The 21,834-nt window shown below is 38.7% G+C and overlaps 2 protein-coding genes across 2 annotated transcripts; both read right to left on the reverse strand.

Moving 5' to 3' along the window:
• Nucleotides 1-2,518: 2,518 nt before the first annotated feature.
• Nucleotides 2,519-3,487, reverse strand: LOC141116578 (olfactory receptor 6C4-like). The gene has a single exon (XM_073608973.1). The coding sequence runs from the start codon at nt 3,485-3,487 to the stop codon at nt 2,519-2,521; it is 969 nt and encodes a 322-aa protein (XP_073465074.1).
• Nucleotides 3,488-16,994: 13,507 nt separating this feature from the next.
• On the reverse strand, nt 16,995-17,942 carry LOC141116579 (olfactory receptor 10C1-like). Its single transcript, XM_073608974.1, has one exon. The coding sequence runs from the start codon at nt 17,940-17,942 to the stop codon at nt 16,995-16,997; it is 948 nt and encodes a 315-aa protein (XP_073465075.1).
• Between the last annotated feature and the right edge of the window lie 3,892 nt (nt 17,943-21,834).

Genomic DNA, 21,834 nt, shown 5'->3' on the forward strand with positions numbered 1-21,834 from the left:
TACATTTATAGACTCAGACGAAGGACAGGCTATGCTAGCGACTTGAACATATACTAATAGGATTAATACTCCATCTGCGGAACCTAGAGACGCTAATTCCACAGACCACCCTTACAATACCCCCCCCTCCCCCCTTCCCACTTTCCTTCTCAGCTCGTATTCACCTCTAAGACTGCTTCTCCCTCTTCCTGTCCCTTACTCTTTTCTTTTTTCTCTTTATTAGTTTTTTCTTTTTTGGGAGAATTCTGGTGCTCCTAGACTGAGATCATTACGTATCCATGTACTGAGCTGGACTGAAAGGAGCATGGAGTTCTTCCAGACACAAAAGAATACGGAAACAAGGCTCAGAGTTGGTTGTAATATGCTAGATTGCAGTTATCACATGTATATACCTTTCAGTGTACAAGAAGTATTGTTGTGAAACACTGTAACATGTCTTATATCTTGAATTTCTGTATGAGAAAATAACAATAAAATTTATATTTGAAAAAAAAAAAAAATAAATATAAACCCCTAAGTGATATAACAAAATGATAATTACAGCGCTGATTCAATAATTTACATTACTGAATTGGCGCTGTAATGAACATGTTATTACTGTAAACTCTGTACATATTGTCCAGCCCTTGTAAAATATTTGTGGCTATTATCTCACAAATAATATACTCTAGTGTTTTATTTCAAGGTAAAAACTGCCTTTCCTCTCCCTCTTATATTGAGTTCTAACCAAACTGCTTACATACTGTTCAGCCACTGTACTATATTTGTGGCTATTTTCAAATACAATATATTCAAATAATTTTTTTCCAAGATAAAACCTGCATCATCTCTGCCTTTTTTATTGCCGCCTAACAATTTTATACTGTCCAGCTAATATACAGTGCCTTGCAAAAGTATTCACCCCCCCCTTGGTATTTTTTGTGTTTTGTTGCCTCAAAACCTGGAATTAACATGGATTGTTTGAGGATTTTCATCATTTAATTTACAGAACATGCCCACATGCCCCGGTCCATGAGTTTTGGTGTTCGGCCGTCTCTTGGCAGGTTTGCTGTTGTGCCATGTTCTTTCCATTTGGTTATGATAGATTTGATGGTACTCCTAGGGATCATCAAAGATTTGGATATTTTTTTAAAACCTAACCCTGACTTGTACTTCTTGACAACATTGTCCCTTACTTGTTTGGAGAGTTCATTGGTCTTCATGGCAGTGTTTGGTTAGTGGTGCCTCTTGCTTAGAAGTTGCAGCTTCTGGGGCCTTTTAAAAAGGTGTGTATATGTAATGACAGATCATGTGACACTTAGATTGCACACAGGTGGACATCATTTCACTAATTATGTGACTTCTGAAGGTAATTGGTTGCACCAGAGCTTTTTATGGGCTTCATAACAAAGAGAGTGAATACATACGCACATGCCAATTATCAGTTTTTAATTTCTGAAAAATAGTTTTATGTATATATTTTTCTAATTTTACTTCACTAACTTAGACTATTGTGTTCTGATCCATCACATATAATTCAGATTAAAAAAAAAACCATTGAACTAAAGGCTGTAATGTAACAAAATAGGTAAACAGCCAAGGGGGTGAATACTTTTGCAAGGCACTGTATAATATTTGTGGCTATTGTCTCTCAGATAATACAATCTACTGTTTATTTAAAAATAAAACCTGATTTTTCTCTCTCTGTTTGCTGCCTATTTAAGCCATTGTGTACTGTCCTGATGCCGGCTAATTTATACCAAATGTGCACACAATCTTTATTTTGAGTGTTTAGGAAAAAATTGGAAATATGGAGATAGGAGGGGGTTTGGGAATAGTGTAGGGGTGGTTATTAAGGTAATTTACTTTATTTTGATATTATTAAACTGTTAAGACAGTGAGGTGTGATACTCCAAAAAAGACACTCACAATTATACTATAAAACTGTTTTACCACTGATCAATATGCATGAGGTTGAGGGATTTAGCTTTGTTTTTTAAAAGGAAACATTTCTATTGATTTTAGATTTGCTATGGTTGCTACCTCCATCGCTCAGGCCTATTAACATGATGAAAAAAAAGGCTATCTTTTTTAGGTGGTTTTGGCTGCGATACCCTATTTTTCCAATTGGGGTGTTTCCGCTTTATTTATGCCAAGAAAAATTAAAAAATGTAAAAATGAATTACACATTCAAAATACGTGTCTCAGCAAACACTCTCTGTGAAAAGTGATTGTAATATTCAGTAATACCACATACATCTTTCAAAAATCAAATTTTAAGGATTGGTGTATCTTTCATGTCACATAAACAGGACCTGTTCCCTCTATACATTTTATTCTTAATTTTTGCTTCGCCAAATATCCCCCATGGCAGTGCCTAGTGCCCTTAAAAACATCCAGAATTTAACAGCAGGATTCTGAATGGAATCACTGCAAAATTTGGGTTTGCTGAACTATGAACCAGATTTGCTGAACTTTCAGCATATAGAACTGGGGCAAATGTGCTCATCATTACTAGTGTCAAGTGATCATGACCATTTTAAGTGGATTTGCTTGATAAGCTTTTAAATGTTGAAAGTAAAAGTAGCTTATGAAATGGCCTAATTGACTTTCTAAAAGCTTTTTTAACTTCAGTATTCCTGAGTGTATAAATAAAGGGGTTTAACATTGGGGTGACAATGGTGTACATCAGAGCAAGGAATTTATCATATTGACTGCCTTTTGGCTTGATGTAGACAATAATGCCTGTACCAAAGAACAGACTGGATACAATAAGATGGGAGGAGCATGTAGAAAATGCCTTCTTTTTTCCTGCAGTGCTATCAATCTTTAACACAGTTCTTATGATATGAATGTAGAGAACTACTATTATAATAAAAGGACAAATCACTGATGTAATGGTTACTGATGTGGTAGCATAATTGCTGAGCATTGGGTCAGAACATGCCAAATTCTGCAGTGGTGCGAAGTCACAAAAGAACTTGTTAATCTCATTGGGACCACAGTATTCCAGAAGAATTGTAAAAGCAGTTGGTACAAGTGGAAAAATGAACCCAGCTATCCATGAAAGAGACCCTAATACATAACAAAATGCATTGCTCATAATTGTTGAATACCGCAGTGGATTATTAATAGCCAAATATCGATCTAATGACATCAATGTAAGAAGAAAACATTCAGTTTCCCCTAAAGCATGTAAAACATACATCTGTGTAAAACAGCCAATTACAGATATGCTATAATCACAATTTGCAAGGATAGATAGGAGTTTGGGAACAGTTACTGAAGCAAACATAATTTCTAAAAAAGCAAATATGGTGATGAAGAAGTACATTGGGATATGGAGAGCTGGATGTGTTCTAATTAAAGCAATGATAGCAATGTTTCCAAGCATACATAGGATATAAGATAATAAAACAACATAAAATATTATATTGTAGAATTTTTGAAAGCTGGAAAAACCCACTAGCAGAAATTCATTTACAATAGTCTTGTTGACATTGTGCATTGTTGACTTGGAAAAAAAAAACCTGAGGGAGACAAAGAAAAAAAATGCATGCTTTGGTTTTAAAGAACTCTTGTAGTAAGAGGTATATTTAGGCTGCCTTTGTGGTAAGTGTTGGGAGAAAGGTTAAATGTTAAAGTGGTTCTAAAGTCAAAAGGGTTTTTCTTTTCATTAGCTTTATATTTCCCCCACCCCCCACCCTAAATACTTACCTGTCACCTCTCTCGATTCAGCACTCTGCCCATCTGTAGCAACACTGGTCTCTGTCCCTCTTCTCATAGGGTAGCAGACAATAGCGGGACCAATTGGCTGCTGTCAATCAAAATCTGTGGGAGTATGGCTAAGCCGCACTGTGTGTGTGTCTATAGCTGCACATAGACCAGTTTGGGAGCGTGCCCACACATGTGCCCTCAGTGCACACAGATTGCTATGGGACACACACACAGGGAATGAGTGCCAGCAGGGGATCCCAGAAGAGGAGCTAACTGGATTTTTTTTTTATTTTAGGTAAAAAAAAAAAAAAAGAGCCTTTATCATGACTTTAAGGGTAAGTTCAGGGGTTGCATCAAATTTTTAGCGTCTGTTGAGGAGAGGATTAACGTGTAACTAAAAGCAAACCATTTTTTTCATTTTGGATAGAGTGAAGAGGGAATAGAACCCCTGCTAGGATTTTATTGTTGCCTTTGCCCCTATTGGGGAGATGCACCCTCTCCAAATTTGAGCTCTCTAATGTAAGTGATTGGGGCAGAGCTAAAGCAACACAATCACTTCTATAAATGCAGAAACAATCCCCCCCATAACCGACCTGGGTGGGGGGAATGCAGAGAAGACTTTAGGGGTCTAATAAATCCTTGATGGACCCATAAAGAGTGCCTAACACCTCGTATACAGTATGCCTTTACAGAAGGGGCTCGCCAACCCCCTCCCCTTGTTATAGTATAAAATCAAGTAAAAAAAAAAGTTTAAATCATGTTAACATAAATACAACTGCCAGTCCTCCTTCCCTGTGTGCATGCACACAAACACACACACACAGCACACATGGGTTCAAAAAACAGTTGTGCAACATATATTAGGTGTCCCCATGTGCATATTAGTGAGAGGAATAATTGTAGGCTTATTATTTACAGTTAACTCTAAACTGATTTGCTGAAAATGTTTTTAAAATGTCACCTGTAGGAAACTGGGTATCGTACAGTAGTTAGCTGCCACTTCAAGGGTGCAGAAAACCTTAAGTCTTGACATATTGATATCAATTTACTTGACTCATATTTAACTTTACATTTTATAGAAAATCTGGGGATGTTATTGTGTTTATGTGCAATAAATTAATTTGAATGTACTTTTACTGAAAATATTGATGATAAACAGTTAAGCTAAAATTGTGGGGCATAACATTTTATTCTATGGGACATTTGATTTTAGAAAATGTATAATGTTTTGTGATTTCAGTGTGTTTACATGTGAATAATGTGCATTTTAGGATATGTGATAGAAAAAGGGAAAAAGCTCCAATGGCAAATAAAAGGCACCAACAGAAAAAAGGTTAAATATTTATTAAATAGATTGTAGACCAAAACATGTTTCTTTTTTAGTTGAAAAAAAAGTGATGTATTTTAACTTAATGCAATCACATTAAAATGTATAGTTTAGTATTTTTCAGTAGCTGAAATCTAAACATTTTAGTATTACTTTTAAAATAGTATTTACCCCTTGGAGGTAAGGTGGCAGTGGGCATACTGTATTTTTGCAAACAGGTAAAAGATGCAAACCAAAAAGATTAAGAAAGCTGTATAGACTTTTATGTAAATACGTAAATGGGGTATGAGGATTATTTCTGATTTTGGGTAAAGCTCCTCTTGCTAAAAACATTAAGAGGTGTACAGCAATCACATTGCACAGACATATTGAACAATGCAATTTTAGTTTCTATGTTGTACTTTCTGTTTGTTTTTTTATAATCTACTATACGTTCCAATTGGGAACAGTATTATCCTGTTAAACTTTTCTATTTCTCGAACAGACCTACATTTTTAATTCTAAAGGTATAGGTTTATGCTTAATATTGCTACTGTAAGATTTTTTGTTATACTATGTAATCTTGTCTGTATTAGGCCCCATTCACATGGGGTGGATCCGCTGGACGGACTCCGCTACCCCAGCAAGAGATTGATCTGTTGATCCCCGCTGAGCAGGCCGATGACCGGTCCGTCTCTGCTCTCTGTGCAGGGACGGACTTGTCAGAGCCCTACTGTTCTATGTGGGGAGATCGGATGAAAATGGACAGCCTGTCCATTTTCATCCAATTCGATCCGCTGGACGGATGGTGACCATATCGCCATCCGTCTGTTTTGAGCGGATCTTGTCAGATCGGATGGCAGGCGGGTGTCAGCGGACACATCTCCACTGACATCCGCCTGCCCATAGAAGTCAATAGGTGGCCACTAGACATGTGGAATCAATGGGAGATGAGTACAGCGCTGCACCAATAATAGTGGAAAAATGGTTACACAGTAAGCAGCTGACACTCCTCTTAGACAAAGGAAAATAAAATTAGGAAGTGTATAAAGTGTAGCGCTATATGTGTAAATATAATAAATGAAAAAACAAAGTGAACTAGGCCCAAACCATTCCTGGGGGGCCCACGAAAAGAATAAAATTAATCTGGTTCAAGATTGCATATAAATGACTAAATACAATCAAAATTAAGCAAAGTGCCACATACTGTCATATAGATTGGTACTAGTGGACCAGTGAAAAAACAATGTGAAAAATGATATAAAAGTGATATAAAAGTGAAAAAATAGCAAAATGTCCATAAATGTTAAAAATTATGATCTAAATGGAGTTCAACACCCACCACCCAAAAGTCTCTGAGGGTTGAATAATGAAAACAATGGTGGAGAACTTCTGCCAAGTGGATAGCTGGAACACCAGGTAAATAGAACGTCTAAATGAGTGTCGGGACCACCACCAAAGCATCGGAGGAGGCTTACCGGAACCAGGTGACTTGAAAAGACATACGTCTTACAAGTCCCAGAAAGCTTGTTTAGCCACCAAGGCTGGCAAGATGGATCCTCAGATGTCCTCAACTTCCAATGGGGGGGGGAGGAGAAAGATAGAGATCCCGTCACAGCTTCAGCCGTCCAGACTTATCAACAGGCCAACCGGATAAAATTACATGCCATGGGAGAAATAAAGCTCACATGGCATGATATCGTTTAAAAACATGAATTTATTGAAACAATAAAAAGGAACACTCACATTTTTGAAGATCAGAATAAGCTCAAAACAGTATAACAAACGCGGTAATCGTAGGGAGTCCACCCAACATGTTTTGGCTAACGAGCCTTCATCTGGGGTGTGGAGCCCCCCTACCTCACCGCTATTTAAACTAGAAATGACCCCCACTGGGAGTGTCACAACACAGGAAGTGCCCCACTGATGTCACTTCCGGTTCAATAGATAGGTATGGGGTATATATAAATTGTGGGGTTCTGATCAGTGGTATTAAGCCACTAATGCCAATAAATAGCATTCAAGCATAAAAATGGTAAAACAAAAGAGACATCTATATTATTCATATGGCCAGCCGACCCGGAAGTGCTCGGAATATAACCAAACCTCGGTGTCAGCATGGCCAGATAGGCAGATCGGAGCGCCGTCGCACTCCGCCCGCCGGGCGTGTCCAGGTGGCAGAGCCGTGCGCAATAGCGGAAGTCACAGAGGAAAGCCCGCATGCGCACCAAGCCTCGCTCTCAGTAGGCGAATCCATAGGTCGGAGCGTCATCACGCTCCGCACCTCGGATTCAACATCCGGAAAATAGACAGAGCCCGTCTAGGTCGAATGCTGCGCACGCGCGCTCGCCGTTCGGGACTCAGCTACGTCACCACGCCGACAGCTCTCACACTTCCTGTAATTAGGGAGGAGGGCCCCAATAGGCCAGAGAAGGCCGGAATACCATCCCGGCGATCTCTTAACTCATATCAGGTGTCAGCAAAGGTGGAAAAATTGAAGACCTGGAACGCAATACAAATTGTGAATGTCTACACACTCAAAATAAAATGTTAGTAAAATTAAAATTAAAAATAGTGCTGATAATTATATGGGGGCAATAGCCGCAACCATACAGCGTTAAAAAGTGACACTACCAATGGGGGCATCCCGAACAATCGATAAATTACACCATAAGCAAAGGGGACTACCAATAACAGTAATACCATTAAACCAGGGAACATCCACCAAGATACACAGATATATGAAGTAATGGTATAATGTCACGATATAGAATATATTAATGATCAAAAAACTACCTAGCATTGGTGTAAGAATTTAGTTAAAAAACACATATACACCTGAAAGCGAAATATAAAAATGGTATAAAAAATATAGATAAAAATACAATTAAGAGAGATCACGAATAGCTATGCCTGATTAATAAAAAAATAATGTCCCACTCCACGTTAATACCTTGTGGGAAGTGGCAACCCAATTCGTAAATCCAGTAAGTCTCACGACGGGAGACCCCCCTAAGGGTTGATCCACCCCGTCAGGGGGCCACATATTTGTCGATAATGAGAAACTGGGTACTCTCGGGGTTCCAATCGTGGGATTCCCTATAATGGCGAGGTACAATGTGTTTGGTACTACCCGCCTTGATAAGATTGATGTGCTCTGAAACTCTGGTCGTAAATGACTTGATAGTTCGTCCCACATACTGTTTGCCACATGAGCAGGTCAGGAGGTAAACTACCCCCGTGGTCGCACAGGTGCAAAACTGCTTGATCTTGTAGGAATGGCCAGTCACCGTGGAGGAAAAAGTGTGACTAGCTCTCCTACCATTGGTATTGTATTGACAGACCAAGCATTTTCTGCAGGGGTGGAAACCGGTCCAATTGTGAAAAAAGGAAGGTTTATTAGGGGGATTAACCACATTAGGTGCCAGCCTGTTACGAAGGGACGGAGCACCCCTGAAGACCACCTTAGGGGTTTCGGGCAACATAGGGCCCAAGATCTTATCTGTTTTTAGAACGTCCCAATGGTGTTCAAAAATCCTTCTGATGTGTTTATGTTGGATGGAGAAGGATGTCATGAAAGACCATTTAAAGTCCTCATTGACCTGTCTAGGTCTGTCTTCTAAGAGTGTTTGACGATCAGCAAGACAGGCATTATCTATCTCCCTATCCAAATCTGAGGGTTTGTAACCCTTCTCCAAAAATCTATTTTTAAGAGACACTGCTTGGGTCTTAAAGGTGTTGAGATCACTGCAGTTCCTGCGCAGTCACAGGAACTGGCTTTTAGGGACTGATCTGATCCAAGGGGCATGGTGGCAGCTATCGGTAGGAATATATCCATTCCGATCGTTAGATTTAAAATAGGTACTGAATACAAATTGACCTTCCCTCCTCTCAATAGTCAGGTCCAAAAAATGGACAGAAGATAAGCTTGCTTCGAAAGACAAGACAATATTCATGTTGTTATTATTAAGGGTCGCAAAAAAATCAACCAAATCGTCCGAAGTCCCAGTCCATAGGAGGAGGACGTCATCTATGTAGCGAGCCCACAACAAAAGGTGCGGGCTCTGCATAGCATAGACGACATCCTCCTTCCATTTGGCCATAAATAAATTAGCCAGACTGGGAGCGAACTTCGCTCCCATTGCGACCCCTTTATGTTGCCGGTAGAATCTACCATCGAACCAGAAGTAGTTGTGCTGGGTTGCAAACTCAATTAGTTCGATAATGTAGTCCACCTGGGGTGTGGCAAGGGAAGCGTCTCTGTCAAGAAAGCATTTGACTGCATCGATGCCCCTGTTTTGTGGGATGCAGGTGTAAAGTGATGCAACGTCCGCAGTTGCCATGATAAGATCACCTGAGTAGGACACATTAGAAAGTAATTTAATCACATCTTTGGTGTCCTTCAAATAGGACGGCATCTTGGTGACTGATGGCTGGAGGAAAAAATCAATATATTTTCCAATTTTTGAGGTGACCGAGTCGATGCCACTAATTATTGGCCGACCGGGGGGATGTAGGGGGTCCTTATGAACCTTGGGCAGGTAATACATAACGGGTATGCGTGGAGCAAGTGGGACTAAAAATGATCTCTCTTTCTTGTTTAAAATATAAGAATTATACCCTTTAGACACCAGTCGTTGTAACTCTTTCTTGTACTTATGTGTAGGGTTACCTGGTAATTCAATATATGTCTCGTGATCTCCCAAAATGCGATGCATTTCGTGGATATAATCAGATTTGTTCAATAAGACAATGCCACCGCCCTTATCGGCGGGATGGATGACTAAGTTTTTGTTGTCGACGTTCACAATTTGCATTGAGTTCCAGGTCTTCAATTTTTCCACCTTTGCTGACACCTGATATGGGTTAAGAGATCGCCGGGATGGTATTCCGGCCTTCTCTGGCCTATTGGGGCCCTCCTCCCTAATTACAGGAAGTGTGAGAGCTGTCGGCGTGGTGACGTAGCTGAGTCCCGAACGGCGAGCGCGCGTGCGCAGTATTCGACCAAGACAGGCTCTGTCTATTTTCCGGATGTTGAATCCGAGGTGCGGAGCGTGATGACGCTCCGACCTACGGATTCGCCTACTGAGAGCGAGGCTTGGTGCACATGCGGGCTTTCCTCTGTGACTTCCGCTATTGTGCACGGCTCTGCCACCTGGACACGCCCGGCGGGCGGAGCGCGACGGCGCTCCGATCTGCCTATCTGGCCATGCTGACACCGAGGCTTGGTTATATTCCGAGCACTTCCGGGTCGGCTGGCCATATGAATAATATAGATGTCTCTTTTGTTTTACCATTTTTATGCTTGAATGCTATTTATTGGCATTAGTGGCTTAATACCACTGATCAGAACCCCACAATTTATATATACCCCATACCTGTCTATTGAACTGGAAGTGACATCAGTGGGGCACTTCCTGTGTTGTGACACTCCCAGTGGGGGTCATTTCTAGTTTAAATAGCAGTGAGGTAGGGGGGCTCCACACCCCAGATGAAGGCTCGTTAGCCGAAACATGTTGGGTGGACTCCCTACGATTACCGCGTTTGTTATACTGTTTTGAGCTTATTCTGATCTTCAAAAATGTGAGTGTTCCTTTTTATTGTTTCAATAAATTCATGTTTTTAAACGATATCATGCCATGTGAGCTTTATTTCTCCCATGGCATGTAATTTTATCCGGTTGGCCTGTTGATAAGTCTGGAAGGCTGAAGCTGTGACGGGATCTCTATCTTTCTCCTCCCCCCCCATTGGAAGTTGAGGACATCTGAGGATCCATCTTGCCAGCCTTGGTGGCTAAACAAGCTTTCTGGGACTTGTAAGACATATGTCTTTTCAAGTCACCTGGTTCCGGTAAGCCTCCTCCGATGCTTTGGTGGTCGTCCCGACACTCATTAGACGTTCTATTTACCTGGTGTTCCATCTATCCACTTGGCAGAAGTTCTCCACCATTGTTTTCATTATTCAACCCTCAGAGACTTTTGGGTGGTGGGTGTTGAATTCCATTTAGATCATAATTTTTAACATTTATGGACATTTTGCTATTTTTTTACTTTTATATCACTTTTATATCATTTTTCACATTGTTTTTTCACTGGTCCACTAGTACCAATCTATATGACAGTATGTGGCACTTTGCTTAATTTTGATTGTATTTAGTCATTTATATGCAATCTTGAACCAGATTAATTTTATTCTTTTCGTGGGCCCCCAGGAATGGTTTGGGCCTAGTTCACTTTGTTTTTTCATTTATTATATTTACACATATAGCGCTACACTTTATACACGGCCACTAGACATGTGCATTAGTTTTTGTCCGAATGCATTTTCGTCCGAATTTCAGGTATTTTTGTTATTGTTTTAACAAACGATAACGAAAGTGCAGAATCCGAAAAACGAAAGATCCGACATAAACAAATGCTTTATTTTCATTTTCATTGTTACAACAGTTTGATATAGATAGGAGATTCGACATGATGATGACAATAACAATCTGTGTCCATCAAACCTGTGGTCAAATGTGCCTAACCTTAACTTAACTAAGATTATTCTACATAGAGAGAAAAGATTCGACGTAGGGGGGAAAAGATTCGACGTAGGGGAGAAAAGATAAATAAAAATAATGATGATGATGAATGTTATTGGCTGATTGTAACCAAAGAGGAGGAGCAGTAAAATAGCTAGAACTAAGTACACATGTATTTTGGCTTATGGTGTCTGTTGAAAGTTGAAAGAAGATTCGACGGAGCAGGTAAACTATACAGCGTCGTACAGTTTAGCTGCTCCATCGAATCTTCTTTGAACATTCGACAGACACCATAAGCCTTCAATGACAGATTCAACCTTAATTTGGATTTTTGGACGAATGCAATTTTTAATGAAAAACTAAATAAATAAAAACGAATTTCGAGAGTAACTAAATACATTTATTTTTTCGGACGAAAACGAAATTCCGAAACAAAATATTTCAGTGTGCACATGTCTAGTGGCCGCTCGGAAAAACAGGCAGGCGGATCTAAGCTGGCCGATCCCGTGAAAGGGGCCCAAATCATTAAAGAGTTCTTATTGCTTTGTAACTATAACAGTGAGACCTTCTTTGTTATTTTTATTTCTGCATAACACACAAGATTAGTAAGCCTCGGTTCACACCAGAGGCGGCACGACTTGCAGGTCGCCTCACCGAGGCGACCTGCACACGACTGCCCGGGCGACTTGCAAAACGACTTCTGTATAGAAGTCTATGCAAGTCGCCCCAAGTCGCCCCCAAAGTCGTACAGGTCACCTGACAAGTCATCCCTGTGTGAACCGAGCCTTAGGGACCTTTGTAACATCTAAGTTATAACAATTGTAAATGTTATAAAATGAAAACAAACATTCCAAATATATTAAAAACAAGATCTGAAAAAAGATATGCCTTTATTTCGACAAAGAAAACCTAGTTTGCCTCAAAAGGCTATGTTTAAAATAATTTTAAAATTGTGATACTTTTTTAGCCTTTTGAGGCAGATTTGATTTTCTATGTGATAGTAAAAGTATACCATTTAAAAAAAATGAAATTGATGTGTGTGTTGCCTACTTTATACCAGGTTTTTCCTTTCTTCAAATAACCTTCTGAATTGTTGTCTTGGTGCAAGCGTGATCTGATTTATGATAGTACTGGCTTTTGCATTTATGAACAAAGAAAAACAGCAAAGTGAAATTACCATGTAGCCTGTGTTACATAAATCTCTTGAATCTATTTTTTATATTCAACTGTAAAGTCAGCAAAAGTAACATATGTGGGATATTCAAACATGATATTGAGAGCATGTTATATCCTTTTAGATGACACGTACACGATCCCTGTAACTTTTACAATTAGTGTATTTTTAAAATATCAGTTGAAAATAATGAATGCAGACCTTATATCACTTAGGAATAGCTTTAATAAAATCTAGCATTGCCATGGCTTCTTTATAGTAAAAGCAAATTGAACTTGTAATTATTCTGACTGGGGATTAACTCCCATATGATAGTTCAATTACAGAAAAAAAACTGTTAAAAAAATGAGTGAACTCTCAATAGATTTGAAAATTAGAAAAAAATAATAATAATGTAACATGGCTTTTCACAGTGTCTAAATTGGTAAAAACATAATTACTAGAATATGTATTTACCTTTTGTCATTGTGACTTTGATATTTTTATTGGTGGGGTTAGGTTGCAGTGGGCTACATTTTCAAAAATATGAATAAAATCTTAAAGGATCCAAAAGTTGAATTGCCCCCCTGTGAAACTTTATTTGGGGAAAATGACATGGAAGATCAAAGTGGCTTGGCACAGACATACTAATAAGCATGGTCAGACAGGGCATTTTTCTTATTTCAGACATGCTGATGCTGATCTCAGGTTTACAATATCAGATAAGAATGAGCAAATCTGCATTGCTAGCTTTGCTTGGATATCAGTTTAATCCTGCCTGAAATCCACAAAACCCCAAACCTAGCAGAAAATCCCAGTTGAAATCTATGGGGAGGGGAGCAACTCTAAATTCTGGCCATTTTCGAAGCTAATAGGTAAGCTATTAAAAAAAAAAAATTGCATGGGTAGCAGGGCACTGACATCTATAAAATAAAAACAGATGTAGACAATATTATATGTGGGGAGAGGGTCCATTTAATGTCACTTCACAGGCGACATGGGAAAATACTTACCCTTTATATTACATGCTTGGGAGATGCCTTTAAACTGTGATGTTATAGAACAGTATGATTTTCACAGACTGTGTCAGAAACACCATATTCTGCCATCACACATTTTAGATGTGTAATCTTTTTTTTTCATTAAGCTTGGCTCAAATAAAACAGCAGCACCCCAATCTGAAATTTCAACTTGGAAAAAAGGCTGTTGGCTGCAACACCTCATTTTTTTTTATCCTGCAGTAATAGGCTTGAATTGAAAAGTGGGGTAGCAGCCACAACAGATCTAAAATTAATATTTATTTAAAAAAAAAAAAAAAGTTAAATCCCTCAACTTTGTACACATTGGCATGCGGTAAAACAGTTTAATAATATAGTTTATGAGTTTCTTTTTTTCATGATACCACAATGCATTATCCTAAAATGTTAATAAAATGTCAAAACAGAGTGCATAAAAACCCCAATCCAAAATCGCCTAAACTCTCTCCCATCTCCATATCCCCAATTACTTGCAACATCTTGATGGCAGGTGTGTTTTTAATAGAAGTTGGCTAGTGCCAGGATAGTATGTGAGCATGAGAGTATTCAGCCAATAGAAATGGACAAGGCAGGTTGTATCTTGCAATAAAAATTAGAGTGTATTATCTGAGAGACAATAGCCACACATTTTTGTTCAGTGAGTATGTAAGCAACTTGTTTGGGCTGCAATATAAGATAAAGAGAAAGATAGAGAGAGACAAGGAAGGTTTTAACGTGAAATAAACATTAGGGTTTAATATTTGAGAGACATAGGCTGTCCCCTGTTCCCACTTACAGACCAACTAAAAAAATGATAGCCAAAAGCAAAGGCAGAGGTGCTTACACATGGAAGTATTAGATGGCAAGCCCCTTTCCCACTCGCCCTTCTTCCTCTAATGTGATAATGGCTGGCATGAGGAGAGTCTCTAAAGAGCAGGGATTTATTTCACCCCACTAGTGGCTCATCTTACATGAGGTTTTGAAGTGGCTAACAAAGCTTTTCTCCTCTTATGTCTCCTAGGTGCATGGCAGCCACTTGCCTGCAACTGCTGCTTATGCACCCTTTTCGTCTTCCACCTTTACTTCTCTCAGGTGCACAGCAACCACCTGCCTGCAAGTGCTGCTAAAGTGTCCTTTTCCTTCTCCTCCTATGTATAGAGTAGCCAATGTCCCCAAATGCTGCTACTGTGCCTTTTTCACCTTCAAGTAGAACTAAAGGAAAAACATTTTTCTTTTTGAATAGCATTAGGGAGGATTATGCCCCATTTTTTTTTTTTTGTTTTTGTTTTTTTTTGCCATCTCTGTCCCATTAGTAGGATTTTCCTTCATGTCATTCCCATAGCTAAAACATAAAGTGAGAGTATATTCCTCCAAAGTGAGGGAAGCCTTGCTTGTCACCAGAACTAATGTTGCCATTAGATGATTTCTCCTCTATTTCTTAATTGGTGACAACGCCAAATTTAGGATTACTTTCACTTTTACTCTCAGTGATAAAAAATAAACTTGCCAAATAAGAGGGTTAATATCTTTAATGACAGCAATAAAAAAACTGACAAGTGTTGTAATCCCTCTGCACTCTATCCAAAATGAAAAAAGAAAACATTTTGCCTTAAGCACTTCTTTGTCAGCTTGGCAAAACTTCTGTCTTTGCATCTGCTCCCTTTCCCATAATTGTATAGCCTGTGCTTCACCACAGTGGCAGGTACCCAGCCAACATTATTTTGCCTAGAATTCAACCCCCTCTGCCACCCTCCATTATTTCCCCCAGAAGGCTATCCCTGCCCTCCTGTAGCATGTTGAATGCAATGAAGCAGCAGAAATCAGAGGAGGAATACAAGGAGGAGGGTTGGGCTGCTGGTGGTGAAGAGGAAGAAACAGGGCATTCATCAAGGGGAACATTTTACTCCTTCCAAATCCTGGGCGTTCTACAAGGGTGGGGTGAGATTAGGGAACACGCAGGGTCTTCTGATGCAGGCAATTTTTTGCTGGAGATCACTATCCTGACGTCATCCTGAGGTCTGGAAAATAATCCTTTTGTCTCCCTCACTGAGGATATATCTGTGAAAGCTGGAGGGCAGACAGCTCCTAGGACATTGTGTGTAAGACCTGTGTTTGGGACTTTCATGTGTGCCTGAAGCTTTGAGTTGGATGTTTGTGGACCTATTGGTCATTTTGGAGTATTCTGAATCCCTGAATCCCTCTCCTGTTTCAAGTTTCTCAGCAATGAATTCTAAAAAGAGATCTCTGAGATTGAGCCTGTGTTGTTGGATGTGCATAGAACTGTGCTTTTGACTGGCACAACAAAGGAAACAAAATGGTAAGCACAACCTAGCGCAGTAAATGTTAATAATGGAATGAGACAATATAATACCACTCACATTATTCCAACTTTTATGCAGCCATATCATTATGAATGATGAACATCAGTTGTGACAGCCCTTCTCCGACATAGCCAAACCACCTGGATCATCAGCTGTATGTCTTGTGTGCAGCCCAAGCAGCTTCCTCCAATAGTCTTAGTATGTGAGCGGAGGGGGGGTGGTCCCACACACAGGCTGCTCTGACAATTTAACACTGACAGACACCAGGACAAAGAGCAGGAGACCAGCAGACTTGTTATTAACAAGAGGCGTGCTGGTAACCTAGTCACATGATGCATTTCGGAGGCATGGCCTCCTTTCTTAGATGTCATAATGTTGTTCTATATTATGTTATATCTAAAATGCTAAATTTCTTGAGTGTTTTCAGTATACATAGACAATGTTGGTGATGATGGACAGTCCTTGGTTTGGCAGGTACTGTTGGAGGTATTTAGGCATTGTACGCAACACCATTGATTTTGATTAGGAGTGGAGACATTCAAAATGTTGTATGGAAAGAAAAATATATATCTACAGCAGCCAGAAAGTGTCATTTGTTTTTATTTAATATGTGTTAGACAGAATACTATTGGCATGCTACAAAGTCATATTTATAAAAAAAAAGCTATGGGTAAACTGTCTTGTGCTTTCATGTAATTAGAGGCATTGTCCCATCAGTTTGCCTATGGCACATATAAAGATTGCTCCCACTAACATGCTGGTTAGATATATCATCAAAGGGTATTCAACCTTAGCTGAGATTTTTTTTTTAAGGTAGAAATAAGAAAAAATGTAATTGAAGGCATAAGCAGCCAGGTACTTCTACCCATAACTTAATAAACACACGTTTTAATGCAACATAACTAAGCAGTTATGGTAAACTAATTTTAGTAGCACATGAATGTGTACATTTTAACTTTGAGTGGCTTCTCTTCAACATTTAATACCTCCATTGCAATGAAAACTGCTTTTGCAATGACCTACTTATCTTTCTAAAAGCATTCTTCACTTCAGTATTCCTAAGTGTATAAATAAAGGGGTTTAGCGTTGGAGTGACAACAGTATACATTAGAGCAAGGAATTTATCATAGTGACTGCCTTTTGGCCTGATATAGACAATAATGACTGTACTATAGAACAGACAGGCTACAATAAGATGGGAAGAACATGTAGAAAACGCCTTCTTTTTCCCTGCTGTGCTGTTTATCTTTAGCACAGTTTGTATGATATTAATGTAGAGAACTACTATTGTAATAAAAGGACATATCACTGAGGTAATGGCTGCTGACATAGTGGCAAAATTGCTGATCAATGGGTTGGAACATGCCAAATTCTGAAGTGGAGCCAGATCACAGAAAAATTGATCAATCTCATTGGGACCACAATACTCCAGAATAACTGTAAAAATTACAGGTATAAATGAAATAATGAACCCAGCCATCCATGGAAGGGAACCTAACACACAACAAAATGTGCTGTTCATAATTGTTGCATACCGCAACGGATTGTTAATAGCCAAGTATCGATCTAAGACCATCAGTGCAAGAAGAAAGCATTCTGTTTCTCCTAACGAGTTTAAAGAATACATCTGTATAAAGCAGCCAATCGCGGATATGCTGTAATCAGCCTTGGAGAGGATTGATAAGAGTTTTGGGATAGTTACAGAGACAAACATAATTTCTAAAACAGAAAATGTAGTTATGAAAAAGTACATTGGTATCTGAAGAGTAGGGTGGATCCTCACTAAAACAATAATGGCAATGTTTCCAAGTATACATATTATATAAGCCAATAGTGCAACACAGAATATTATATTATGAAATGATTGTAGGGTAGAAAATCCCAATAGAAGAAATTCTGTTACCATAGTCTTGTTGGCATTCTGCATTGTACAGTAGTATTGGTAATGCCTGAAAAAAAATATATATATGTTTTTCAAAGGAACTTGCAATGCAAAAAAAAAATATATAGGCTGCCATTGTAGACTACATGCTGAATATGCTAGTTGCATTGCTGTCATGTGATTCCAGTTGCTTCAATAATGAGTCACTCACCAAGAACAAGCATGCAGCTGGGTGACATCAGAATTCCTAATTCCTAATTGTTCCTGATCAGTAACCTAAACTATTAAAGCAATAGGATCAACAAAGCAAATATTTCCCTTCCTGAAATAGGCACGACTTGACATTCCCAAATTATGACACAGGTAGCAATACAACCCCTGGCAAAAAGTATGGAATCACCACTCTTGGAAAATGTTCATTCAATTGTTTCAATCAAGCAGAGGAAAAAAATATGGAATCACCCAATTCTGAGGAAAATATTATGGAATCACCATGTACTTTGCAGTTCTAAAATAAACATCTGCATCAGATTACATCCTGAAAAATGTCATCATCACCAAACATCCTTTCAATTGCATTTGTTTGGAGCTGTTCCATAAAGAAGACTGCCTAAAGAAAACATGCAAATTTCCACAATCAGATGATATGGGGTTACATGTCAGGTAAAGGTACGGGGGAGATGACAGTCATTAAATCTTCAATAAATGCACAAGTTTATATTGAGATTTTGGACACTTTTCTTATTCCACCAATTAAAAGGATGTTTGGTGATGATTACATCATTTTCCAGGATGTAATCTCATGCAGACGTTTGTTTTAGAACTGCAAAGTACATGGTGATTCCATAATATTTTCCTCAGAATTGAGTGATCCCATATTTTTTTCCTCAGCTTGAAAAATGGTTGCAACTGACTACAGTTTTCTTTCCTTTTTTATTTTTTTTAACTGTTTCTTAAAGCCAGAAGGTTGGAATGGTAAATGAAAATAGTTTTGAGGCATGTCTGTAATTATTTTTTTTCTACACAAACAATTGAATGAACATTTTACAAGAGTGGTTACATAGTTACATAGTAGGTGAGGTTGAAAAATGACCATCAAGTCCAACCTATGTGTGTGATTATATGTCAGTATTACATTGTATATCCCTGTATGTTGTGGTCATTCAGGTGCTTATCTAATAGTTTCTTGAAGCTATCAATGCTCCCCGCTGAGACCACTGCCTGTGGAAGGGAATTCCACATCCTTGCCACTCTTACAGTAAAGAACCCTCTAAATAGTTTAAGGTTAAATCTCTTTTCTTCTAATTTTAATGAGTGACCACATGTCTTGTTAAATTCTCTTCTGCGAAAAAGTTTTATCTCTATTGTGGGGTCACCAGTACGGTATTTGTAAATTGAAATCATATCCCCTCTCAAGCGCCTCTTCTCCAGAGAGAATTGGTTCAGTGCTCGCAACCTTTCTTCATAACTAATATCCTCCAGACCCTTTATTAGCTTTGTTGCCCTTCTTTGTACTCGCTCCTTTTCCAGTACATCTTTCTTGGCGACTGGTACCCAGAACTGGACAGCATACTCCAGGTGCGAAATTGTCCTGCAAGACATTTAGGAACTGGCGAGCCTTCCATACTTTTTGCCAGGTGCTGTAGAAGCTAATAGAATTTGGTTCTAACCTTTCCATGCTCTACCTAATACAAAATTAAAGGTATTGACTGGAGATGTAAAGTAAATGTAAACAGCACTGTATATCATAAACAATTGCAAGGTTTTTATTTATATAAAATACTGTTTTCACTTTTTTCTTCCTTTTTACATCTCAGTGCTTCTGATCTCCTTTATTCTTTTGGCTGCTTCCTGTCTGTCTGCACTTGTTCAAGCATCAGCTTCACATCATTGCTGACAGTAACCATGTCTGTGCAGATAGTGTCGGCATGAACACGAGGAGAGCATTTAAAAGGATGAAAAAACAGGAGCATAACATGGAAACAGTTGTCACCATATAACATGATCACTGGGTTTTATTTTGCTGAATATTGCCCAATTTAAAAAAATATATATTTAAACAACTTTTGAAATTACTTTAACATGCTAACGCTTACTTAAGATTTTAGATTTACTAAATCGGAAATTAGTTTAGATGGATTTTAAAGCAGAACAGACAGGTATAAAAGGCACCAAAACTGCAGCTCTGTAATCAATAATCATCCTTAAAGGGTAACTCCACTTTCGTGGGGAAAAATATAGCAAATAAAAAAAAAAATAACATAGCATGCACAAGTCATTGTAATTGAATGTTATTAACCACTTTAAGACTGGGCCTCTTTTTTAGATGTGGTGTTTACAAGTTTTTTTTTGCTAGAAAATTACTTAGAACCCCCAGACATTATACATTTTTTTTCTAACATCCTAGAAAATAAAATGGCGGTCGTTGCAATACTTTCTGTCACACTTTTTTGAATTAAAAAATAAGACAAAAGTAAAGTTAACCCAATTTTTTTTACACTGTGAAAGATAATGTTACGCCGAGTAAATTGATACCCAACATGTCACACTTCAAAATTGTGCCCGCTCGTGGAATGGAGACAAACTTTTACCTTTAAAAATCTCCATAGCCAACATTAAAAAAATTCTACCGGTTGCATGTTTTGCGTTACAGAGGAGGTCTAGGGCTAGAATTATTGCTCTCACTCTACCAATCGTGGCGATACCTCACATGTGTTTGAACACCGTTTTCATATGCGGGCGCTACTCATGTATGCGTTCGCTTCTGCACGCAAGCTCAGCAGGACGGGGCACGTTTTAATTTTTTTTTTCTTATTTATTTTACCTTTTACTTTTAATTTTTACACTGTTTTTTTTTTAAAAAGTGTCACTTTTATTCCTATTACAAGGAATGTAAACATCCCTTGTAATAGAAAAAAAGCATGACAGGACCTCTTAAATATGATATCTGGGGTGAAAAAGACTTCAGATCTCATATTTACACTAAAATGCAATAAAAAAAAATGTTGTCATTTAAAAAAATAAACAAAATAAATGCCGATGGCTCCGGTAAGCGGCGGAGGGCACCCGATCGCGACGGGAGGGGGGCCCCTTTCCTGCCTCCGATAAAAGTGATCTTGTGATCCGCCGCAGAGACCACTTTTATCTTGTACCGGACCGTCGGCCGAACACGGGGATACCGGGGTTATGGCAGCTAGCTGCTGCCATAACAACGATATCCGTCCCCAAAGTAGGGACATACATCAGCATGCGGCTGTCCAGAAGTGGTTAAAAATTACCCTTCCTTTTCAATCGGCAGCCTCTGTAATTTTCTATATATGTAATGCAATATGGCTACATGGGAGTTGTTCTGTACACAGAATGTGTACTGACCACTCCCCAGAAACAATATTTCCTGCTTGTGGGTTTGGCTCACCAATTTCACCTGAAGTCTGCCTAAGATACAAGTCAGATTTCAGGCATCCCCTGCAACAAAAATTTCATTTTTGGTGAGTTTTTTCCAAAAGGAACACATCTAAAGGGATGCAGGCCCAGCAGCTTCCTCATTAGTGCCCTGCAGTTGACTGATAATTATGAAACCACTCCCATTAGACCTACTCTGCACAGAGGCACAGACAAATACACATTACTTTCACATTTCTTCAGAATAACAAAAGGTAGGAATCTGCAACAAAGGTTGTTATAATCCTTGCAATGTACATAAATCACCCATGAGGGGGATGTTTTTTTCTTAACAAAAGAGAAGTTACGCTTTAAACATATTTTCTTTATAGTTCATAAAAGGACACAGGACCAGTAATTGTTTTATATTATTACATTATACTGCCACCATCAAGAGGAATTGGACTCTAGCAAACAAAAGGCCTTTGGCTAGCTAAGTAGAAGCCCCAGAAAAAAATCAGTTTTATAACAAGTAAATAAGAAATGGAACAAAAAT

Source organism: Aquarana catesbeiana, linkage group LG13, assembly GCF_042186555.1.
Source record: "Aquarana catesbeiana isolate 2022-GZ linkage group LG13, ASM4218655v1, whole genome shotgun sequence".
In the NCBI taxonomy this organism is placed as follows: Eukaryota; Metazoa; Chordata; class Amphibia; order Anura; family Ranidae; genus Aquarana; species Aquarana catesbeiana.